This window comes from Psammomys obesus, unplaced genomic scaffold, assembly GCF_907164565.1.
Source record: "Psammomys obesus unplaced genomic scaffold, mPsaObe1.curated_primary_1811, whole genome shotgun sequence".
Classification (NCBI taxonomy): Eukaryota; Metazoa; Chordata; class Mammalia; order Rodentia; family Muridae; genus Psammomys; species Psammomys obesus.
In genome coordinates this window covers 57,966,940-57,993,129 of record NW_026591086.1, presented here as the reverse complement: position 1 = coordinate 57,993,129, position 26,190 = coordinate 57,966,940, and the positions used below count along the sequence as shown (strand labels likewise).

The 26,190-nt window shown below is 47.1% G+C and overlaps 1 protein-coding gene across 1 annotated transcript; it reads right to left on the bottom strand.

Annotated features, from left to right (window-relative positions):
- On the bottom strand, nt 1–26,183 carry Rap2a (RAP2A, member of RAS oncogene family). The gene is made up of 2 exons (XM_055609758.1): nt 25,800–26,183; nt 1–3,404 (listed from the first exon to the last, which is right to left on the bottom strand). The coding sequence occupies exons 1-2, from the start codon at nt 26,111–26,113 to the stop codon at nt 3,167–3,169; spliced, it is 552 nt and encodes a 183-aa protein (XP_055465733.1). The 5' UTR covers nt 26,114–26,183; the 3' UTR covers nt 1–3,166.
- Between the last annotated feature and the right edge of the window lie 7 nt (nt 26,184–26,190).

The following is a 26,190-nucleotide window of genomic DNA, read 5'->3' as shown; positions in this document are numbered from 1 at the left end:
TTTCATTAAATAAATTTATTTGTTAAAATAATTTAACTCCAAATACAACTGTTGAATTTGCATTGAGTTATAACTACAATTCATGTTTCAATTGAAATGTCAGGGCTTACCCGACACTGTTACAAAACAATAAACTGTTGTTCGATTTTAAATGGTCAGTTGTATTAGAGTTCAACAATTAACTGTGAAGTGTATCTCTGGGAAACCCCAAACCGATAGTGATAAGTCTGTTTCCAAAATTTACCACAGCCATTCTAGAAACCCTGCTCAAGGTTTAATAGATGTGCCACGGCACGTTAAACAACAAAAGGTCCCCGCAGTCTTTAAATCTGATTGGCTGAGGAGACAGCGCTTCACCAGTGTTAAGGGGGGGGCTGCCAGGGGAGAGCCGGGAACCCACACGGCCCCCCAGCAGCAGACCACAGAGTACCTTCACATTCACCAGCAGCACTCACACTGGAAGCGAACAGCAGACGCCCAGGGCGACGCAGAGGAGCGAGCATCAGTAGTCTGACCGCAGGGAGTGATGGCAACTGTGGTGAGTGCGTCAAACCCTGCTTCTCCACGGCAGAGGGTTCCTGTGTAAGGAAAGGGCCCCGAGGCGTCCCGCAGACACTGGCCAGTTTTGCGGAAGCTGAACACGGAGGCATCGGTTGCCATTGCTACCACAGCCTCAAAGAACCCGCAGGTTCCACGGGAAAGGAAACCTGAAAAGACCTGCCTCTGTACAGGAGTAAAAATCAATGCAAAGAAAACTAAGTAACAGCTAAAGAAACAGTGGGTCTTTGGGTCAAACCATAACGTTTTTAAGGCATGTTAGAACAAGCTTTTCCTTTCTCTAGTTGCTAGACGCACCAGGGCTTTCAGGAGCGAGCGGCCAGCCCTCCTCTGCTCCCTACCTCCCGTGCCCACGAGTGTCATTTCCTGTCCTGGGGAAACATCATGCATAACAGGCGGATTCACATGGAGGAGCAGGGAGAAGGCGTGGCACGGTTTGGCTCGTGGAAGTGCCTGGGCTCTATGGAGGGCCGCTGGCTCTTGAATGCCCCACGGGAAAAGCCTGCGCAAACGTCTGACAAACACTTCCACCTCACACCTCGCCAGGCTTCCCACGGGTTACCACTGTCATATCTGCAGCCACCTGTGAGGTGGGGCTGTGGCCTCTGTCCAGGCGCTTCTAATACGCAGCAATATGACCTGCTATTCATCACGGGAGTCTAAAAATCAGAATTAGTCTCACCAGTGAGAGGCCTCAGAGGTCAAAGTACTAACATTTCTACTGCAGCAGATAAAACAGAGTTCTTGCGTCCAAGTTCTCGATATGTCCGAGTCAAATCAACTTTTACATAATGGACTTTTTTTCCCAAGTAAACTGGTTAGAACTTTTTGTCCTATAACTGTGGTATGTCCTAACTGGAGAAAATGACACTGAGGACCACAAATACTCAAAGACTTTCTAACACCCATGACTAGCTTTTACTCACATTACTTTTTTTTCCTCACATTTGACAAACTCCAATGACCTTTTTCTAAGCTTAAGGCCAATCACTAAATACTTGGTAGGATTCCAACGGCTTAGAAGAGACTAATAATTTAAAGAAAAAAAAGTCTGCTTATACATAATGTTGTGCAGTCTAGATTCTCAGTTGAGGCAATCATCTCTGCATTGTGCCAAATTCTTAGGAACAATAAACACACATGCACACACAAACACACACTCTCAGTGACGCACGAGACCAAGCGATACTTGCATCAGACTGTGGAACCAAGAAGGCGTGTGTGCTAGGGACATCAGGCTTGGGGACACTGCCGTTCTGAAGGGCGCACTGTCTCCGAGGGTGGGCTCAGGACATTCCCCAGCACTCCCGGCTCCCGAGTCAGGGGAGAACCCTTCCACCCGGGACTGTGAAATTCCTGAATAGACTTTTTTTCCTGTGCCATCACTCATGTAAATGATAAAACACTTCACAGCCATAAAAACCGAAACTGCCGAGCTTCAGCACCCTTCAAAGCAAAAGATCCCCTCTGGCAGTGTGCGCCCCTCAGGAACCAGGGCAAAACAGGTGCAGGAGAACCTCCCGGATTCTCCAGGAAAAGGAAGAGAGAAGGCTTTGTGTTTCTTCCCTTCCACTCTAAAATAATTTTTTTCTACTTTTAAGCTCAAATTATTTCACAGGTTATTCAATCTGATTTTTTTTTTAATGCCTACAATAAAGCTCTGTTACAGCAAAGTGGATTTCCAAAGCAGGTGAGCCAAAGGGTCTCATCACAACCATAGCCCTTAACAGCTGCGTTCATGAACACACACAGAAAAAATGCCAGATTTGTCCTGTCCTGTCCTGTGAGGTGTCTGCAAACGGGAGCATGTGGGTATAACATGGCTTCGTTTTCCTTCTGCGATGGTTCGGGTTACTCTACACTGCTTGTTAGTAAGGCTAGGCACTCTCTCCATCTCAGTCACTTCTTTCTTGATCAGCAAATAAAGGCCATCCTTGCTCTGTTATCAGAGGGTGGATGTGCACGTCAATTCTCATAAACCTTCATGAGAGACTATTTTCTGTGGCAAAATAGGTGATTCAACAAATTCTAAAGCCAGGCTGGATTTTCACACAGCCTTGTTCTGTCTTTCACTCTCATGAAGACTGATGCGTTGGGTGATCAATTAGGAGAACATCTACAGTTAAGCATCAGTGTGAAAAACAGACGCGTGTCAGCCAAGAGGCTTCCCTGTAACGCTGCCTTACTGGATGGAGTACACTGGCTAGAAGGACCATCCATTCCCGACTTAGTATTCTTGTAGGAAAATATTTCTCCTTTACTTTTTTTTTAAAGACAACAAAATATTTTAATCATTAGTGATCATAGGAATTCTTCTGGTTTCTCTCTCATGATTATTTTTAATGTACACGACAGTGGCTTCTGTTAGCCCAGTGGCCATCGGTGCTTCAAGTGAGATCACCTGTAGCTCAAAGGCGGTGCCTTCGGTCTTCAGATGCACAGGAGCCTGCAGTCAGGGGTGGGGACTGCAGTCACTGAACCCACAGGTCCTCAGAGGCACCAACTGGCCATCCGGCCTGAGGCCGCCACACCATGCCTAGACCGCAGTGGTGCAGACGAGGTCACTGCTGCCCGGCGGAGCCCTGTCCATCCTGGCCGGGCTCGGATGCTATTGTATGTTACAGGCCGAGCAGCACGGGTCGTCCTTGTCGGGCTGAGCGGCATAGTTCATCTGCCTCACGATCTCCGCAAAGAGCTCGTCCACCATTGTCTTACTCTTGGCAGAGGTCTCCATGAAGGGGCAGCCCCACTCTTCAGCCAGCGCGCGGCCTTCAGTGGACGACACCTCCCGCTCGGCCTCCAGGTCCACCTTGTTCCCCACGAGGATGACCGGCACCTTCTCGTACCTGGAAGAACACACACGCAGTGCGGCAGTTAGCAAGGAGGGAAGCACGTTTCTCTTTCCCGTAGTGTGGGCTACATGACCTCGTTAGCCGCTTGAAAATGACTTGCACCAGCTGGCCTGTGCCTACCGAGGGCATTGGGAGGCAGCTCTCAGAGGGGCTCGTAGATGGGCCTTCCAAACGATGTTCTCAATTAATCAATCATGTAGCCTTTAAAACCAATTATGTATCTTTTCCAGATACACTGGGGAATTAGTCTCAGCTCTCAGGCCGACTTCTCTTAATGGAAACGCTGTCTGTTCCATGAGACGCTCGCTCACAACTTCAGCCAGCATGCAGTCATTAGCTCTACTGCTAACATAACTGTCAGCATTTTACTATATTCCGTAAGAACACAAAACCCACCGTATTCTAAACAGCTCCTAAACACAACAATTAAAAAAAAAAAAAAAGCCAAAACCATAATGGAACTCATCAAAATGGAAAGTGTCAAATAGAAGCACACCCATATGGAAATGTGGGATCAGCCGGCTGAAAGAAAAAGTTAATTTATTCTCAGTTTAAGGATTAAACTACAGCACAACTAGAAAATGGAAATAGCGGGTGGGCCCACACACGGTTCCTGTGCAATCCAGTGTCTTGTCGAGATGGTGCTCCCCAATCCCCTTAACAACACACGTGTCCCCAGTGGACACTTACACTTCCTTTGGCCAGAGAGCAAATCAATGGCCTCAGTGAGGGTCCATTCCAGGCAGCAAAACACAAGCGCTAGAAAGTACATGTGGCACCCTGCGTGGTGCGTGAGCAGTGCCAGCACTACGAACACAGGTTACACAGCTAGACCCTGTCTCCTCAAGTCGGAGGAGACCACTCAGTTGGCAAAGCCCGCAGCACTTCTCACCTCAGTGCTGGGCAGGCAGCGAGGGGGGCCCTGAGGGGCCACAGGCCGACAAGCGGAAGGCAGTCCCCAGGAAGACGCACAAGGCTGTCCTCTGGACTCCACACACAGGCACCCGCCAAAACACATGCGTGTGAGGGTGAGTCTAGAGCGCAGGCGTTCCGTGTCTTAACCTGTACTCCATTGTCCCTGCAGCCTCTCACACCTTTCTGTCAGGGAGCTCCTGCACAGGCCTCTGAGAGCACACACGGCAATGGCATGAACCCCACCAGAAACTCCATACCAGCCCCTACCGTGGGGCTGAGCAGCCTCACAGTGGCTGTCACTGCTGACCGTGTCAGGACCAGCTTCCAATCTGCTCTACATTCAAGCATGTACCTGCATTTCCCTTTCCTTTGTACACATGACAGAGCAAGAGCCGACTCCCCTTGATGGTCAGGAAAGCAGCGTACCAACAATGACAGACAGAACTCAACTGAGCCAAAGTCAGGACCTGACTTCAGTTCGCTGACTACACTTGATGAAGACGGAAGTGCTAAGACATTACTTTCTAGTGTTGGGCCTGGTGGTGGCACACATTGTAACAGCAGCACACAGGAGGCAGAAGCAGGAAGATCAGGAGTTCAAGACCACCCTCAGCTACACAGTGAATTGGTGGCCAGACTGGAGTAGCTCTCAAATACCAACCAACCAACCAACCAACCAACCAACCAACCAACCAACCAACCAACCAAATTACTTCCTATTCTTAGGTAAGAGAAAAGTATCTGAAAGAGTACTGCAAGCTTAGACACAATACCACATCAATACTTTGTATTTAACAGAGTTGTAATTTTAGTTGAATGGTGCAGGATCTGCTACCACATGTGGACTTCCCAAACTTGCAAACATAGGAAGTTATCAGCAGCTGGCTGATGCGCACACGCTCCAGTCAGGAGGTTCAGAATCACAACTCGAGGTAGGCCAGCCGTCAACTGCCCATTACCAGGCTGACAGCTGAGCACTTGGTTCTGTCCCACATTGCAAACACGTGCCCACACACAGCGGAAGCCATCAGGATGGTGTAGTAACAGGGCTCAGTCCAGTCAGCATCACAGAACCTGCCTTGTTCTACTAGCTGAACTGCCAGCGGTCCCTTCTGCCATCTGGTTATTAAGAAATGCAGATCAGTAACCCGAACAAAAACCTGACAAACGGATCAAAATCTTGAGGGGAAACAAAACAACAAACAAAGCGCGTGTCTCCAATAACATGCTGATGGGTTTTGTCCCTGCTAACGCTGCAGTTCAGGACCGTGCAAAATATGATAGGCTGTGGTTCGGATGGAGGCTTGGTCTTTGAGAAGGTACTAACACCAGTGGGAAGGGCTGGGGTGACAGGGAGGGTCCCGCAGGGAAAGGGAAGGCTGGAAGGACCTGGGTCTCCTTGGGACACAGAGGAGAAGACAGGGAGAGGTAAAGCCTGTGCTGACGAAGCACAGTGGCACTCGGTCCATTGTTATGGCAGTATGTCCTGTTAAAAACAACAGTACCACAACTCCCAAACCCACCAAGACTTCAGCCTCAGAGCCAGCCCCAGCTAATCATGCGACTTAGATTAATACAGTCTCCTAAGTACCTGTTTGCCGGACTAGGTCTAAAGAGCTCTTAAACCAGAAAGTTAAGTCTCATCAGACATGGTGGCCCAACCCTCAATCAACAGTTAATGGCGAGTGTCTGGCCCTGTCGTAAGAACACAGAGCAGGCTGATCTCGAGAAGAGACAGTGAAGTGTGGAGGGGTGGAGTGGACACGGCTGGGAAACCTTAGCAGACCCTGTGGGTGCAGAGCACTGAGCAGCTACTGCTGCTCGCGCTAACCCGCTGGGAAGAGGGAGCCTGCACCCAGGAGCTTAGCAGCTATTCTGTCTGCACGCTGCGCGAGACGCTCCAACTCCCTGGCGCAAAGGGCCGCCCTGGGGAGCCCATGGTGCGGCAGCAGAGCAGTGGGAGACCACTAGGACTGTGGATCACATACTTGGTTGTCCATTCAACATGTTTATTTTCTAAGTGCCTACTACATCCTAGATACTATTATTTCCACTTATGATTCACAAGAAACAGCAAATCATCTGTCCTCACGATGATTATAGCCCAGCAAAGGAGACAGACACTAGCAACAAAGTAGATAAGTAAGTTAAGGTTTATTAGAGACAGTCAGGAGGCAGCCCGGAGTGCATGCTGGGGCACAGAGTGACAGCAGAGGCTTCCCTGGGGAGCCGGCATGCTGTGTGAAGTCACAGTAAGGAATCTGCCACAGAAGCACCAGGGAGAACTCCCAAGCGAGCGTGGACTAGACGTCAAGAGCCTGGTGTGGCTGTTGGTTCGAGGAAGAGCAAATGGCTTGTGAGATCCACCTGCGAACCCCTTCCCATGTCCGACCAGCCCTGAAATGCGGGTCACACACTTTGCGAGACAAAACTGGGGAAAGGGTGCGCAAGAGCGCCCTTATCAGATGGACAGCCCTCAGCCATCCTGTCAGGGGGTGACAGCAGTTACTTCCTTGTCCGATTCTCAGCACAGCCCTGCAGGTCTTCTTCAGCTCCCCCCTTTCAGAGGATGCCACTCGGGAAGAAGTTGAAAAGGCAAGATTCCAAAATTACTCCATTCATGAACCTGTTAACCTGACCATGGAGGAGACACCGTCGCCAGGGCCAGAAGGTGGCTGGTGTGGCTCAAATTACTTTTGTAGACTGTGGAAAACATGTCTTATTAACATGAATTTGCATGCTGCTTGTTATATTCAGGAGTGTGATTACAGAATGTCTGAATAGGTAAAGCTGCTCTTTTCAACAGCTGTGCTTAATGGATTGCACAAAGCCCAGCTTAACTGATGGGCTTCTCAGCGAGGCGGTCGGTAAATACCAGTGGCTCAGAAGGATTTCAGTGTGCTCATCAACAGGCTGGTGTTGCCTCAGAACTGTCCTAATACATGTGTTAGGGCACACACAATTTATGTACACTTTGTTCTGGGAATGTCTAAGCTTGGCTAGTCATTAAAACAACTGGAGAATTTAAGTACTGATTCCTGGGCCCCGTTCCAGAGCTCCTGAGGCTGAATCTGCGGGACCAAGAGTCTACTGACACATGTCTATAGATCTGTACACGCCGAGCTTCCCAGGCGTGAGGAGCTGCTGCGCTCCGCTGCCGCTCGTCCCAAACACCACCATGTGCTTACATGTGTGGCTCTAAAGCAGCGAGTCTAAACCAACACCCTCTCCTCCTCATGCACTCATCACGGTGAGCCGGAGCAAGACCACGGCAGTCAGCTCCACGGCAGCCTTACCCTGGAGCGCCTTCAGAGAAGGACGTGTCTCACTTGCTCTGTCACGATCTTCTTGGCCATAAGCTGGGGGAAATAAAATTCTCTTTGAGTTCAGAAGAGAATCAGAAAGGGTTTTTAGTTCCCTAACTCAACTTTCTCTCCAGTGTTAAAATCTCCTTTACCAAGAGCTTTTGAGACAAAATGGCAAACACCTGATTCTTCATTCACTCTGGGACCAGCCTTGCCAGGTGTCTTTGAAATATTTCTGAACAGCTTCAGTGACAGAGAACTCACACTTTGGGCAGCTTGCTTTCTCTGTCAGTTTGTCAACTATTATGCTAAGAATCCAGAGTTTAAATGTTTGCTGTGTTCAGACTGTGATGTCTGCACCCGCTCCTTCACAGGTCCTAACTTCTGCCTTGCAGGGAAGGAACCTTTCTTTATTGCAAAAGGGAAACAGGTTTTCTTCCTCAATTCTTTGCTCAACAGTGCATCAAGATGCAAACAAACAAACAAAGCAAACAAATAGGAAAATGGGAAAAGGGGAGTGGAAAAAAGGGAGAGAGAAAGGGAGGAAGGGAGGGAGAGAGAGAGGGAGGAAGAGAGAGGCGGGGAGAGACAGAGAACTCTTAATCTCATTTATGAGAATAACCACCATAACTATTTTGGTGTATAAACTTCCAGACTTTTCCAATTCATAGGTATTAACACAAGCATATATTTTCATACAAAGAGATCATACCATTTCATCACACCAGTCTCACTTTTGCTTATTACGGAGCTACCCATTTCTATAAATGACATATTGTGATGACAAATCTTTATAGACTGATCTCTCTCTCTCTCTCACACATACACACACACACACACACACACACACACACACACACACACACACACCATGTATGTATCACCTAAAACTGTATCACATCATTTACTCTTAGGCCATTAGGGCCATTTTCTGGCAAACATTACCAGCGATCTGATGAGTGTACTTAGAAGTATAATTTCTGAACCAAACAGTATATAACATGTATATATTTAAAAGCCCTATGTATCTGATCTTTGGTTTAAGCCTTTGAACTAGAAAAGTCCATTTCTAGGTTGGTTCCTCAATCTGCTGTGACTGCACAGTTTCGGTGGACGGCTAGAGTTTACAGCACCACTCACAGTGTGTGTGTTAGGAATACCCTCGCCTCCAGGACTGAAGCTGCTCCTTGTCCAGCACACTGTTCTGGGCTGTCCTGGGCTAGACCAAAAGCGGGCACGAGAGATAGTTACCTCTTGAAGCCATGGGGGGATGCCACTCCCCCAGCTCATCTGCACTCAGCTGTTTCGTTCTGACCTTTGAACAGGGCTTTTTTCCTTCTGGCCCTCCTTCACTTGGGCTTTCTCACAGTTTCTGACTGCAGAGTAAGCTTGTAGGTGGGAAACTTATAATGTCATGAACATGTGGTAACACCGAGAAGGACTTCAGGGCTCCTACATCAGTGAAGATCAACCAGTTCTCAGGTGTGCTGAGGGTTGACATGGTGCCCTGCAGTTCAGGGCCAAGTGGCAGTGGGTGGAACTCACAGCACTGAACTGCAATGAAGAGCCGTTCCAGAACCACATCCAAGGCCAAGGTAACACATGCCCATAAAAAGTACAAGAAACAGAAACAAATACTCAACTGTTTCTCTAACCAAAAGAACCAGGAAGGGGCCGGAGAGACTGGGAGACATTTCCAGTTCTTCCCTTCTCTTTTTATCTACTCACTCTGCAGGTGACCCAATGATGAGAACTCTGCAGAGCACAAGAAGGTAAAACTGTGGAAGAAACACCCTCCTCCGGCCGGGAGGACAGGCTCTGTGCTCTGCAGGGTAAGAATCTGTGTTACTCATACAAGTTCACAGGAGCCCAAAGATGCTGTGTGACAAGGCAGAGTTTAAGGACAGGGAAAGAGAATGCAAGGCCTCAGCACACGGAGGGGCCGCTGCCCGGTAGGGCAGTCCTGGGGGATGCCTCAGCCCATACATCTAGCTACGCACGCTAAGGCCAAGGTGTGCGTGCTCTATGGCATGAAAGTTACGCCTCAACAACAGATTAAAACAGAAAATTGGTAAAATAACTGGATAAAGTCCTCGCTGAAGCAGGACAGCAGGAGAACCGCCAAGACACCCTGAGGACATGCATGTGGGCTATGGTGTTTCAACAATCTAAAAGGCACAATTAGGTCGATCAGGCTGGGCTAAATCCTGCCAACCAATTTTAAGTTGCACTTCTGTGCTGCTGAATTTCCATCCTTGGCATAGGGAATGCTAACATAAAGAACAGCGTGTTACTGGAGATAAAAATGCTTATAGTTCGGAAGGATTCTTTCTCTAGCAGACCTACAAACTACACCCACAAATCTTTTCAGGAGACAAAAGATGCTGCACTGCCTTAAAACCCATGTTAAAAAGGGAAATGTAAACTGAGCAGTGGTGGTGCACGCCTTTAATTCCAGCACTCAGGAGGCAGAGGCAGGCGGAGTTCAAGGCCAGCCTAGTCTACAGAGTGAGTTATATGACAGACAGAGAAACCCTATCTTGGAAAAAAAATAAAGGGGGGGGGGTGTTTTGCATTTTACATAGATACATTTTGTATCTATGATTACATTCGATCTGGCCTTCTGTCATTAGGAATGAAGATTATTCATGCCACAAACATGTACCTGTGAGATGTTAGCAAGTAGAAGCCTGATGCCTTGTCATTAGAACTGAGTGGGAAAACAGGATGAAACCGGTTGACTCTGCAAAGACCCCACATGGGACCTGCAATGAGGGAAAAGGGGACAGCTGTAGGCCAGGCTCACTGTGTGGCTTTTTACTACAGTCTGCAGGTGCCTTTAGGCTCTAAGTAATACTGGACCACTGAAGAGTAAGCCAAAAGGCACACATCTGAGCACACAGCTTTATCTATCAAAGGGGAAAGGTGCTGAAACACAGACATGCATTTCCTCTTCAGTACCGTTGAGATCTGAAATCTGCGGTTAGGAACTGGCCAGCTCTTAGGTTTGCCAAGACTGAGCAACCGCCTCTCGACCATGCCAGGGCGCACATGTTCTCGGCACCCTGTTTCAGAAATAACTGTGTTAAAGCTGGCCCTGAATGAGGTGAGTTTGAACCTATGACGAGCTAAGGTCTTAGCAATTATGAGCAAAGGAGTGTTTATCTGGGAGAACGCTTTTATTATCGTGAAAAGATTTAAATATATTTCTAATTCCTTCTTTCCTCCAAATCACTGAGCACAAGACACACAAAGATTTAAATCGAAAACAGCTACAGCAACTCATGCCTTTAATCCTGGGGGGGGGGGGGGGGAGGGGGGGGGGGGGGAAAAAGCACTGAGGTGAGAGAACCACTGTGAGTTCACTGTCAGCTTGAGCTAAAGTGAGATCTTAAAAAAAAAAAAAAACAAGCAAAAATGCCACATTTCAGCAAATCACATTTCTAGAAAATGAAGGTTAAGACTAATGGAATCAGCTTTTCTCTTTGCCAGGAAGAAAATTTCCCAGGAAGGACACCCCTTCCTTCAGGGGGAGGGGAGTATCAGTCATTCAACACTGGACAGGCCGGGCCACTGTCCAGAGACTGACTGCTGAAGTCTGTGAAAACAGATCTGAAGCAGGAAAAGCAACAGGTGGGCAATGGAAACAGAAAACGTGAGAGGGAAGGGATGGAATCAGTTATTACTGTCAGAACGGGGCCCTAAAGGAGCAACCACAGTGACAAGTGCCGGGTAGGACAGTTTCAAGGCAACACGTGAAAACCGTATGCAGACAGGCCCGAGAAAGCACAGGGGGCATGGAGAGTGGAGGAAGGCTGCAGGCTGGGGCAGTCTCTAGCCACCACCAGGTGTGGGACGTGGCAGTCTGGAACAGGCCTGGCAGAGCAGTGACTCCAGGGGACAGGCAGAACGGGAACTACTGGATGTGAGAAAATCCATCCCGTCATTTTCATATGCACAAACCCTTCATTTCTCATAGAACTCACGGCCGAGCTCCACTCTAACTGCTGTTTCTCAGCCTCTCTACGCCAATCTGAAACACTGCCAAACTGAAACATGGCTTTTACGATCCACTCCCCATCCCCACCTCCTATAAAAATGTGTGGTGGCTCCACAGTGCCTGGAGGAAGACTCGCTCCTAGGCTAACAGTCAAGGTCAGTCAGAGGCTAAAACCTAGACAGAGGGCACAAGGCAGAACATGGGGTTGGGTTTAGAAGACGACAAAGATGTTTGCTCCCTTGGATATGCTGCCCGCCTTTCCCGATCCCTGCCTCTTCACCTGTGAAACAGAAATGTTACCGTACGTTAGTAATGATGACAGCAACAGCCTTAGTAACAACCAGCGTCTCCAGGCCGTGGTGGACACCAGACTCTGCATGCCGCAACATGAATTATCCATTGGCGTATCATGGGTACTGTAAAACACTACAGGGCTGCTAACTGTTCATCTTTGGGGTCCCTTAAACCATCTGCTAGCAAGTCAGTTCTAGAATCTCAGCTATAGCCATAGAGCTATAAAATTGTGCCCAAATTGTTGCTAAGGATTTTCCCTCCTGTTTCTGGCTTACACTCTCCGGCCTGAGTTTGACCAGTCTATGTATTTGGTCTAAAAGTCATGAATTGCCATGAACAAGAGTCAGGCAATAAGAGACAATATTCCCTCTAATTTCCATGAGCTGACAATGTAGCATCTTCTAAAAGCATGTATTTTTCCTGATTCTAAGCATCTTTTTTCTCACCACACACGCTGTCCCCATACCTCTAATGTGGGACACAAAAGAGCGATGCAGCTCCCCAACTTTGCACAGTGCATGCCGTCTTCACCTGCTGTTCACCCCCAAAGCCCCGGCCAGCAGCGCCCTCTGACCGCAGCACCGTCCTGCCACCGCAGGCACTGCTCAACGCCTACAGGTCCGCAGCACAATGCGGTGACGGCTTTTAAAGATGTTTCCTCATGAGGTCCCGCTGTGTCATGTGACAGGCAGGCCATCAGCCTTTCTGGGTGTGCACTAGGATGCTGCATGGTTCTATGATGCCTTGCAGTGGTTGCTTATGTTGATTTGTTAAGGGTCCCTGAAGACCTGGGGTGGGGGGCAAAACACAACATTCATCACCCAAAGGGACTTGTTGTCATGATTTAACTAACATGGCTGGTTTTTGTTTTTCCTTCTGTACTCCAAAGTGCTGGCTGCCAAGGCGGGAGCAGAGCAGCAACCACGTGGACGAAGTCTTTTTAAACATAAATTAGATGGCATATACCAGCTGTTTTTATAAACTCCAACCGCGAGAGACACTGAAGAGTGAGGAAGCAGGTGCAAAACTTTCCACACAGACTAGATTCTCCTACTGACACTCGGTTTAACCTTCTAGATCCTTTAAAGGCCATTAATGAGCAGATGTTTTTAAAATTATGTTTAATTATGTGTCTGGGCGGGGCTTATGTACATGTGAATGTAGGTACACGGGGAGGCCAGAAAACAGTTTCAGATCTGTTGGATCCAGAGCTACAGGTAGCTGTGAGCTGCCTAATGTACAGTTTATAGGGGACCTGGTCCCCCATGAAAGCAGTAAGAGCTCTTAACTCTGCACCATCTCTCCAGCCTCTCATATGTTACATTCTTAATAAGACTAACTATGAGGGCTGGAGAGGTGGCTCAGAGGTTAAGAGCACTGGCTGTTCTTCCCACGGTCCTGAGTTCAATTCCCAGCACCCACATGGTGGCTCACAACCGTAATGAAATCTGGTGCACTCTTCTGGCCTGCAGGTGTACCTGCAGAACACTGCATACATAATAAATAAATAAATAGATAGATAGATAAATAAATAAATCTAAAAAAAAAAAAGACTGAATATGATCTTCAAATTATAGTCCTGCCTGGGGAACCAAATGACACTCCGTAAATTCCAAGGACAGGTGCCGGGGGCAGGGGGTTGAGCCATTTTTAAAGAGTTATGGTTTGTTCGTGCATTCATCACTTGTTCATCTTCGGCGAACATTTTCAAATGTTTCACTTTTTTAAACACTTAAAAGGAAAAACCAAAGCAAACGCCAGCGCCTCTCCTGAACCTCAGTCTCAGATAAGCACGTTGCTAGATTCCGCGCTGCTTGTCATGACTCGGGCAGCGCAACAGTGACTTTCTTGTCCTGCATCACATTAGTGGGGTCATTCAGGGTGCTGAGCTAGGGTGGGTGGGGCAGGCACAGGGCTAAGGGGGGTGAGGAGAGAACCCCCTTTCATGTAGCTGCAGGGCCTCCTCATTAGTTCCCAGAAGGAACAATGGGCTTCCTGTATGTCTTTGCGTCAGCTCAGGGGGTCCAAGAACCAAGGTGAAGGCGCCAGAGCATTTATAAAAGGCCCCTAGCTGGCCGAGTATCACTTCTATACACTCTCATGATCAGCCCAGACTCAAAGAGAAGAGTAATGCATGCTCTTTTACAATGCAAAGTTTACCAACGAGTCTGTAGCCATCTTTAATCTAGTCCACTTAGTCAAAAAAAAAAAAAAAAAGAAAGAAAGAAAAAAAGAAAAGTCCTTCTGAAATTGGACAAAGCCAGGCTCATGAACAAAAGCAGTAAGGACGCTTTCTGGTCAAAGATGCTCCATAAAGTTACACGCAGGTGGAACTGACCTCCTTGAGACTCTGGCAACAGTCTGGTGTAAGAGCAGGAGCCAGCACATGAGCTACCGCTCAGACTGGGGTACTCTGAGCGGCGGACCCTGTGGCACAGTAGGCCGGAGTCTCCAAGACCCAGGGAAGCAGAGCCATGCGGGTACCTGGGGGACAAGGGGACAGACCCACGTATCGGTGCTCAAAGGGACTGCTGGCAGCCATGGCCTGCGTGGAGAAAGATGTGCTGCTGAGCGCAAGGGAAGAAGCCCCTTCCTCTGTCATCTCACTGGGTCCAGGTGGTGCGGCCGTAGAAATACCAACTTTCTGCTCGTCACCCTGGGTACTGATTTGTCAGGCAGGGACGGGCAGCACCAGCACCCACACTGCGGCGGGGTGGTGTTGCCAGCCATGAACCCAGCATAGGGCCTAGCAGCCACTCCGCGTGCCATGAGGGCACCCTGCACATCCTTCCAGAACACAGCAACAGAACCCCAGCTCTGTTCAGTGGCCACTGAGCACAGGAGCACTCAGAGGACAAAGCCCAAGCCTTCCGTGCCAACAGCTAAGCCCGGGCTGATCGCCGGCCACTGACTGCTCTTCTCTCAGCCCAAGATCTTAAAAACAGGCACAAGTGCAGACACGAAGTATGGCTCGTGTTCCACCTACCTTCCGTACACTCACGGCCCTTCTTATGGCTGTGAGCCCTTGTGTGTGTGTGTGTGTGTGTGTGTGTGTGTGTGTGTGTGTGTGCGCGCATCTAGCTAGCCTCAGTCTGCAGCCTTTGACTTGAGTCTGAGCAGAGGGCACGTGTCCTTGACTTTACTAACCGAGCTTATTGACGGCTGAAGTTTGCTTAAATTGGTGGTTCCCAAAGATGGAAAAGCAAACAGCGTGAGTGAGCACAGCTCACTAGGGGGAACAGGAAATTACAGTTGGGATAGAGGAGATAAAAACACACTGAACAAGCTCTGAGCTCAATGCTGAGCCTTCTGCTATCAGCAGGTTGAAATTCACCCCCAGTGACAGACAGAGCTATGAGGGACTTTAGGGTAAATAGCCACGCCCATGAAAGGCAGTGTTAGCACCCGTAGAAAAGGCTCATGGGATTCATTTTTTTCTCTTCCAGTTTCATGAAGACCCGTCAAGGGGAGGCATCTACGAACGGGCCTTTACCAGACACTACATTTTCTGGCACCCTCATTTTGGACTTTCTAGACTCCAGAACTCTGACCAGTACATTTTTATTGTGGTCAAATTATCTGGTCTAAGAGATTTTGTTATAGCAGCCCCCAGTGGACTAAGGCATTTATCAAAGTAAACACATATAACTGATATTACTCCTATGGGCAAGTTTTTGATCTTTAATGAGTTAGAATTAGAAAAACAAAAACAAAAACAAAAATGACCCCAAGAAAAGTTGCCTAATAAAAGCAATGTTTCTGGTGGAAGATATTCTGAAACTTAAGAATCAATCAACAAGTACAGCCTGTTTTAAAGGCTGTACTTCGGTATAAGTTCAAACTGTCAGTACACACCCGCTGACGATACGTGTCGGCACGTCAGCTAAAGATAGCGCCCTGCATTTATTCTGCATAATGCCCAGGGCAATGCTATGCGAATGACGAGGCTCAAGTCACAGTATTTGATGTTGGCAGTGATGATTTTTATACAAAGTCAGATAAAACTTTTTCTGGAACTGGTTTATTAAGAAAAACCTGTCAACACTTTACTCTACACAAGCAGCCGCAGAGTGTTAAAATTATCTTTATCCACACATGCTTCTGGCATTCAGGAAAAGCCTACCACTACCTCCAAACATTATCTAACAAACACTAATACTCTATGCAGATTGCTTTTGTGTCATTTTTATAATTAAGACACACATATACTAAAAACCACCGCAACTTCTTCTCAGTTAAAAAGTCCTCATCACTAGAATTAAGTTTGCCAGGGCCAAGCGAAGACCCAGAGCTCAGAGCACGGAAGGTCTACAGCGTCAGTCCCATTACACGCGAGGGGCTCTGGTCAGGCCATGCACTGTGGAGCTGGGTTAGCTCCATGGACAGTTCTCCAAAAAAAAAAAAAAAAAAAAAAAAAAAAGGTTTGGGTTTCGTCCTCCTTTCTGTGATTTATCTTGAAACTTTCTTATTGGTATTTTGGGGTTGTCATGTAAAGAAACATTTTATGTTCCTTATTTCTTTAGTTATTGGTCACATCCATGTTGCAGATGAGGAAGGCAAAATGCAGAGAATGCGGAGTGAATTAACAGTAGGGACTAGACTTCAGTTTTAACCATGGCAACAGTCACTGTCTGCACTGGCAAAAGGGAAGATCACTATGCACAATAAAATTTCAAATTTGAGAATATTTGAGGCACTCACTGAAAACTGAAAGATGGGCATATTTAGAATTCTATAATAAAATATATAACCAACTACAGAGAAAAACACTAATATTTCATTTGAAGAGAGCCATCAAGACATCTGGTAAAGAAGAAAATGTTAACATGTATTAAAGGATTAACATGACACAGGATTTCCACTCCGAATTAACTTGTGAGGTGACGGAAAGTGTGGGAACACCGCTCGTAAATTAAACGTGTGGAGCAGAGGTGTGCCGCTCCTCCATGGCGGCCTCCCTACATGATCTGACGTCAGCAGCATGGCGGTCTCCACTTGGCTGTTCTCACCTGTTCCCTCAACAGCAGCCGACCCTCCCACGGCCTTGGCCGCTAGGTGAAGCACTGGAGAGCTCTGCCGTCATGCAATTAGATCTGAAAGCCCTTATCTGAAAGGCTCAGCACCAGAGGCTCTTCAGATTGCCGACTTGGGAAGGTTGTCAGCATTTGGTGGCTGAAACCCATCATGTACATCTTGGACATACAGCTTACACAATATCTGTAGCACACCTATAATCTGAGTGCCAGTGGCCACCGGAAGTGGGGTGGGATTTTCCACTGAGGCCTTAGGCTGGGAGTACTTCCGGTGTCAGGTAAACCTTCAGAGCTCAGATGCACATCCTGCACAGCAGCCCTTACTCCAGGTCAGGAACAGGCGGGGCTGTCTTTCTCACTGGATGAACAAGATTCCACGACTAAACACTAACTTTCCTTGGAATTATAATGGCAACTCACACTGGGAAGCATGTTGTTTTCACACTCTTAAATAATGTATCATGGCAGAAAACTAGAAAAACCAGGAAGAACTGTTCCAAAGCATTAAACAGTTCCATTTAGTGTTCCTGGAGCAGAAGAATTATCTAAGACGGCAATCTCCAACTTGTGTGTAATGAGAGCACTTGATGATGAGAAAAACAGAAAAGAACAAACAGAAAATGGGGCACACGCAACACAGCATGGTAAAGGACACACTGGTGTCACTCGTGTCTGTGCACTGCTCAGAGTAGAAGGTGGGCGTGGCCTGGGTAAGAGCGTGAAGGCAGCTGGTAAATGAACTAAGAGGCAAACAAATGGTGTTTTCACTGCTTCATTACTCCAAACACACAAAGTTATTAAGTCATTGTATGTCCGCTGAAAACATCATTGTTGGGATGTCTTTAAATCTTAAATGTATCATACACACACACACACACACACACACACACACACACACACCCCTCAAACCATAACCTACCTATGGAATTTAGTGAATATTTCAACATTGTGAACAAGAATGTGCAACTTAAGTGTGCTGAAACCTATTTTAAACACGCTGTATTCAGAAACACGCTTCAGCAACATGTGATTAAAAGAGGACCTCCCCTATCAGTGGACTAGTAGAGGGGCAGAGGGGGAAAAGAAGGATGGAGGGTAGGACTAAGACGAGATGAGGGAGGGGCTACAGCCAGGATGCGAAGTGAATAAACTGTAATTAATAGTAGTAGTAACAACAAAAGCAGATGAGGGGATGAGATGAGAGCATTCCTGAGCTTTTCTGAACTCTTGCTGGCTCAGCTCAGCTCTTCTGGACCAGACTCCTCTCCAAGCTGACTGATACAAACTGGCTTCTCTTCCATCTCACTGAATTGCTCTGCTTGGCCTCAAACTAATTCTAACAATATGTTTTAATGTTCTGGCTCTCCATTCTCTGGCTCATTCTGTCTCACCTGTGTCTAGCTTGTTCTCTGCAACCTGTCTCTGTAAAACTGTCCCAGTAAGAACCTCTCTCTCCCTGTGCTGCTCTTAAGTCGCCCCTCTTTCCTGTCCTCTTCCTGTGAGAGCTGGGCGTATCCGCTCTATGACTCATTCCGTCAGATTGTTCTCTGATTTGTCACTTTGTCTGCCCTTCAATTAGACATCACTTTCAAACATGACTGCTTCCTTCTACAAACTAACCTTACCTACATTGCCTGGAATTAAGAGTGTGTCTGTATTCCAGCCAGATCATAGTGTAATCCAGAGAGTGTCTGCATTCTAGTCAGATCACATAGATCCTGCCTCAACAACAACAAAATCCTCAGAAATACTTATATTTGGCTCTGGGTGCCTGTGGGACTCCCTGACTGGAGAGATAAGGAACTTACTGACTCCCTGGGCTGGCTTGGGAGGGTGGACCTGCCTGTGTCTGCTGGGAGCCAAATGTGGCCTATACAGCAAGCACTTGCCTGCGCTTCCTCCCCAGACTTTACTGTTAGATTTGCTCAGTCTGATTTAATTTTGCTTTAAAGTCTAGTGTACTCATAGTCAAACGTCAACACTTTCCCAAACAGATCATAAACTGTGTGTAATTCTTACACCATTAGTCTGGAAAGCAACAATACAAGAACCAACAACATAGACAAGAGAGAAGCACAGTCGAAGGAAAACTGCAACAGCGCACGGAACGCTAGTGTGGACTCACACTTTCTTCCCAGGGCCTCGCATCTCGAGTTGAGGACTACAGAAAGGCTGTGCATGATAAAAACAACCCTCGAAGACCTCCCTTCAATCAAGTATAATGTACATGGTTTTGTGCAACAATCCTTGCTTGGAAAGATGCATACATGTGAACTACTTCACTTTAATGTGCTGTATGTAATCTCCTAGAGGCTTCCGTAGCCACTAAATCACCCAAGTGTTATCTCCACTAATAAACGTTAGCAAATAAGACCCCAATGCTGTCAGTTCTTTCTGTTGGTCGTGCTATCTTCAGACATTTTTATCAGTCCCTCTAATCTTCCTTAATGTTAGTTAAGTTTAAAAGTTCCAATCCCAGGTAACCAAGAGAAAGCCACTGTATCATAATAATGACATTATGTTATCATTTTACAATGCAGGAAAAAAATGAGTTTCCCTTCAAGAAGAAAGAACAAACCAACCAACCAACCACCTTTGGAACATAGAATGCAGCTCATGATAAACATCGCTTATGCAATGAGTTGAGTCCTGTAAGTGAATGCAGTGTGGTGTCTTTAGTGAACACAACTATCAGGTACTTAACACTCTGCCAAGGAAATACATCTTCAGCATTCTTGGAGCTCACAAAACAAAAGACTCAGAGATAAATGAATGGAAGAGATGGACAGCTTGAACACAGCTGGGGTAACGGTTCCCCCAGTGCGTAGGGAACACCAAACAAGTAACATGGGCTTCAGTTAGCGCAATAAACTGACCTTTCAACGAGCAAACTGGCTTAGAATTATTTCCAGAGTAAGCTGTGTTTTAACCTAATGAAAGATATGGAATTAAGCACTCTTTCCTCATTTCTGCTCTTAGTAGTTACATCCTTACATATCGTTGAAGTTCTTTAATGATAATAGTCTATTTTGTAACCACAATTCTTTAAATGGATCAACATTTCCTTTTAACCTTTTTCTACATATTTAATTCTGTGCTTGGCTGTCAGGATTCAGACATCAACTTTTCATGACACAGTGATTAATTTTAAAACGTGACTCACAACTCTTAGGCTCTATGCCTTGCCAGCCTAGCTCTGGGTGCAGTGCGGGCTTCTGAGAAGGGCTGAGCACCTCGTCCCCAGTCAGTGGCTTGGTGTAGCACAGCCCAGCACGTGTGCAGCCCTTGCTGCTTGCCCTGTGACTCTCTAGCTCTGTCCGTGGTTTCCACTCTCTGTGCCCAGCCTCTTCTAGTCCCTTCTGCGCTGCCCGGCAGGTCCCTGCCACTCGCTCATCTCAACTGTGCAGACGGCGTAGAGCTTTACATTCGTCCGGAGCCTGCCCTTCCAGGCCTCTTCACACACTCTGCATAGACACAGCCCTCTGAAGGATGCTCATGGAGCTACAGCGCCTCTCCTGGTGATCACTGTAATCTCCTTCCCCCGTGCTCAGATGTGAAGGGCACTCCTGACTTTCCCTCTCACCCTGCGTGAGGAATCCACCCGAGAGCCTCACCCCATCTTCCTCTGGGCACCTTTACATATCGCGCAGATACTAACTTAGCCGGCTTAAAGCTGCTCTCCTATCCTCACGCCATCTATCACCTCCTCTATTACAATTTCTGTATAGTTCTGCGTACTGTTCTTCACCTCGAGTCCTGTTCTTAGCCTTCTCTCGGTACGTTCTAAAGTCTGCTACCTTGCCTCAGCTCCCCACCCACGTCTACCTAAGTTTCTAGTTTAGTCATTCTGGTCTCGTTAACATTCAGAAAGTACTCTGTGCATTTTCATGCATTTCTTCCGTCCAGAAGACATCCTCCCTGATTCTTTACAGCTCACCTGACCTTTGACATCTTCCTTGCTGGCCTAACTAGAAGCACTCTTGCAGACCACCACCTCCTCTCGCTGCAAATCAACCTGAAACACTGAGGTGCCTGGGGAAACTAAATCCAAACGCTTTCCTTTCTGTACATTCCTCTGTTGCCATCATTTTTTTATTTGTTTGCTTCCTGTAGGCTGGCCGCTATGCTAGCCACCTGGGCACAGAGCTCAGTGAGAACGCTGGCAAAACATCCCAGCAAAGATATGTAACTAAACTACAACGTGAAGGGAAAGAACAGACAGGGTGGCGGGGGCTTCGGTTGCTGTGCCTGCGTGGGGGCCAGATGTGAGAAAACCAGACAGGAATCATTTAGTTTCCTAAGAGGAAAGGGGGAAATCCTTCAAGGAAGGGGGAAAGAATGAGTAGAAATTAACTCTTCAGAAAGACAAGTTTGTGAGGCAGAAGCCAGAGGAAAACTTCAAACAGCTGAGCATGCTGATGGAGATTGCATGTGCACGGCCGGCAAGGGACCGGAGCAGGTGTGCACTTGACGGCCAGGCTCAAAGTCTGGGGCTTTTTCCTACGGTGTAGGCCTGCAACAGTGAGTTCCCAGATACAACTCTGGACCACAACTAACCTGGCGCAGGTAAGAGCAGAAAACTATGACATCAGCAAGAAGTCTGGCTTTATTAAACTATAGGTTCCTACCACTCTTTTTTGTCTGATCCAAACTCGAGTTAAAAAAAGAGAAGGAAGAGGAAAAGGAGGAAGAGAGGGAGGAGGCAGCGGCATCTGATTTCTACATAAGGCCACTTTGAGATGGTCCATTTGACTTTGAAAAGAAGTCTTCCATGCTGAGCATGAGTGTGTATGCGTGAGCAGGGGAGCTTGGAGATGGGTCGTTTGGTACAGAGCTTGTCATCTAGGCACGCTGTCATCTAGGCACGCTGTCATCTAGGCATGGAACCCGCGTTCAGAGCCCTGAGCCTAAGTAAAGGTGAGGCACACCAGTGCACGTCCACAAACCAGTATCTGAGAAGGCCGAAGAGGAGCAAACCTGGGCTTGCTGACAGCCTGTCCAGCCAAATCACCGAGTTCCAGGTTCATAAGAGACTGTCTCAAAAAATGAGGTAGTAGGAGAGAAGGGTCAGAGGTTAAGAGCACTTGAAGTTCTTGCAGAAGAACTGAGTTTGGTTCTCAGCACCAACATGGCAACATACAAACGCCTGTAACTACAATTCCCTGGTCTCACCTCCACGCTATGCATGCAGTAGGCGTACTTGTAGACAAACACACACATAAAAACAACAGGTAGATAGCTGTGGTGGTCTGAAAAAGAATGCTCCCATAGACCCATAAATTTGAATGCTTAGTCAGCAGCGAGTATCACTGTGTGAAAGGAGTGGAAGGATTAGGAGGTGTGGCCTTGTGGGCTCTGAGGTTTCAAAAGCCCATGCCAGGTCCAGGCTGCCTCTCTCTGCCTGTGGATGAGGCTGTAGCTCTCAAGTCCTTCTCCAATGTCCTGCCTGACACCATGTTCCTCACTGATGATAATGGACTCAGCCTTGGAGCAGTAAGCTGGGCCCCAATTAAATGCTTTCTTTATAGTTGCCCATCATGGTGTCTCTTCACAGCAATGGAACAGTGACTAAGATGTGGCTCACCGGGTAAAGATGCCTGTGCACAAGTCTGGCAACCAGAACCCACACTCAGGGAAGGTCAAGCTGTCCTCTGACCTCCACATGTGCACACACACACACAGACATAATAACAAAAAATGTGTTTTAGAAATAAGGGTTAGGACAAATGAATAAGACACATGCCAACCTCTGGCCTCTATATGAATGCACATACAAGCATGCATGCACGTACACATACGTAACACAAAAAGAGATAAAGGCTTATTTTAATATTTTTTAAATGAAGCATTCCAGAATGTATCAATCCAATGAAAAGCTCCATTTCTCTGTTGCTATGCTCCGTATAAAACTTCAGTTAAATGTTCATTCTCTTGCCCTTTTTTCCCATAAGATCTCCCATAAAAGAAAATATTTGACAAAACCAACAAAATATTTTCCCATGACTAATTTACACTGTTCTTCCATCTCACTGTTTTTAACAGGCAGTGAATTTCAAACTGTGATTACAAATACGAGCTATTTCCTCTAAAACTAAAATTATATACCAAGGGTAAAACTAAAGGAAGTTAGAGTGACAAAAGTTAAAAGAATGGCAACAAGAACTTTTAGCAATTTCTGTGCACCAAGGATTATATTGGCACCATGTCATCTTGATGACACTGACATGTGAGTTCTGATTCCTATTTCACAGAAAAGGACAACTAGGCTATAAAATAAGCAAGTATTTCCCTAAACCATACACGTCTAAACTGAGTCCAGTATGGTCCCTATGGCAATCAAGCACTTGAATAATGTTTAGTCATGACAGACTTATTGGACAGCACAGAAAGTAAAATATCTAAATATTTTTAATATTGAATGGTAAACTGAAATAATATTTTATATTTAGTTGGTTAAAATTGTACTAATAAAGTACTACTTCTTTTAGCTCATTTTAAAAATCAGCTACCACGAATTCCCCAATTTTCCATGTTGTTCTCACTCTATTTGTACCCAACAGTATGGATATAGGATATTGTATCCTGGCATGCAAGCTGTAGGCTGAATAAGACTAAGACACCAAGCTGAAAGACAACCTGTGGACAAGAGGCTACATGCATCCAAAGAGATCTTAAAATCCTCTTATCAGCGAGTGGTCATGGATGAGGCTCCAATTCTCCGCATTTCAGTCGTGTCAACTGCACTGGGGCACTTTAGATCCCCCACTGCTAGATCTAACATGTGAAGCACATAGGGAGGGTGGGATTACCGAATGCTTCCTATAGCAACTAGCTGGTTAAGACTGGTCCTCCAAAGAGTGTTTATGTGAAAACCATGTTTACCATCTTAAGGGAGAGGAGCTAGGGGCCTCCTACTTCCGGCTTAAGGACACCATATATACCATAGTATAACACATATATCTGTAGTATACCATATATACTATAATATGCAAAACGTAAAGCTAACCCTCTCTTTGATTAGACTTAAGTTGATAAGATGCTATGGAGCCAGAAGGCAAATGATGAAGTTAGAGTGAGGTACAAAAAACAAGACACACAAGTAGGTGCTCAAGCTGGCCGTGGGCACTTTAATTTCAGTACTCCATTGGCAGAGGCAGGGGAATCTCTGTGGCCAGCCTGGTCTACATGGTGAGTTCCAAGACAGTCAAGGTGACAGAGAGACCCTGTCTCAAAAAAAGAAAAGAAAAATGTCCTCAGGACAAGATCATTTATCCCAGCAGATCAATGGTCTTACACCAAGAGCGAAAGCTTGTGGGTCTAGGTGGGGAGAATCTTAGTCTGTTGTCCTGGGTCGTGGTACCAGCCTGCTCTAGTAAACAAGCTGAGAAGTGTGAGCTGCACACAGTCACCAGGAACTGCAACCCGCCGCAGACCCTCGCATCCCACACCGAGCGTGTGGTTGTGTTAAGGAAGTCACTCATGTGACCATAACTGAGGTGGGATGGAGGGGCAGCTGCTCCTAGACACTTGTATCTATAAACAACTTCAGAAAACCGGCATTCTTGCACCCACCCGTGTGTGCCGCACAAGGAAACGCGTTTCCAAAGAGCAAGACCAGAGAAGTTAAAGCTATCAGAACCACTGACTTCCGGAAGGGATCATAAACAAATCCACTGCTCTCTTGGAATATAACACAAGACTACGGAAATCTTCAGTACGGCTGTTAACAATCATACTCAAGTGGCTGGGAGGGCATTTCCTTCCACCTCACATACAGAGATAAAAACTCACCACGTGGAATTAACTTCTGAGTATTCCCTGAACACAAATAACTTGCTCTGGCCTCTGAAATGAACACACCCTACCTGACTGATAAATGCAACTGTTTCTACATAAACTTTCAATAGTGGCTTGAAATTTGGCTACAAGTAGAATAATCCTGGAAGATTATCAGTAGTATCATATCAGTTCATAAGGATCAGAAAAGAAGAACTAGAAAATGTTGCCAAAACTCTGCAGTAACATGTTAGACTTTCAAAATTTTAAAGTTAAGGTGAAAATATGTGGCATCAGCTCAGGAGGAAAGAGTGGAAGCATTCCGACTACCAGCCACATCCAAACGCCCTCTCTGAACCCTTTACATCAGGAAAGAGCTTGTTTGCCTCAACTTTTTTTTTTTTTTTTTTTTTTTGCATTAACTTTAAGTTAGCTGATACACAAGCCACAGTTTCCAAGAATAGCCTCCTTCCCTTTCTGAGCGGGGAAAGAGGCTAGATTTTAAGAGACAGAGGGAGATGAAGCTGCGGTCTTTCAATGGAAATGTCAAAAGCGTGCCGCTATATGCCAACAGCACTGAATGCTGGGAGGTCTTCACATTATTTGCCAATGTGTCTTTAAAGTTTTACACTAATTCGTTTCTGCCAACCTCTTGGCAACATTTAACCTTTTCCACTTTGAGAAAGCCCCCTCCTTAACTCGTACTGACACTGTCACGGGATATGTATGTGCAAGCCTGGGCTGTGTGGCCAAATGAAAGGTGGATTTGAGCCCGTGCTCACTCCGCACAGGCGTGCCTACACTAGTCGGCTCCCCTTTCCCCAGCGCCCACCTACTCATCCCTTCTCTCCCTGCGAGTTTGAAACTTTGTTTGCTCTGGGGTCCAGAAGGAGTGCTACCAACGTCCTAGATAGAGACAAAGGGCTGAGCTGGGGGGTCAACGGGATGCCCGATTTTAGTTGTGAAACAAAGCCCGCAGATGGGAGCCCCGGAGGTGCTGCAGCCGGCGCGGGCCAGGCGCGGGGATCGCCGCGGCCGCCGAGCCCTCGCGCCCCGCTCTGCTCACCGCTTCACGCGGATGATCTGGTCCCGCATGGGCTTGATGTCCTGGAAGCTCTGCTGGTTGACCAGGCTGTAGACCAGGATGAAGCCCTGGCCGTTCTTGATGTACAGGTCCCGCATGGACGCGAACTGCTCGGTGCCCGCCGTGTCCAGGATCTCCAGCACCGACGGCGACGAGTCCACCTCGATCTCCTTGCGGTAGAAGTCCTCGATGGTGGGGTCGTATTTCTCGATGAAGGTGCCGGTCACGAACTGCACGGTCAGGGCGGATTTGCCTACCCCGCCCGAGCCCAGCACCACCACTTTGTACTCGCGCATCGTCCCTGCGCGGCCGCCGCCGCCGCCGCCGCCCGCGACATAGACCTGCGCCCGCGCGCCGCGCCCCGACCCCGCGG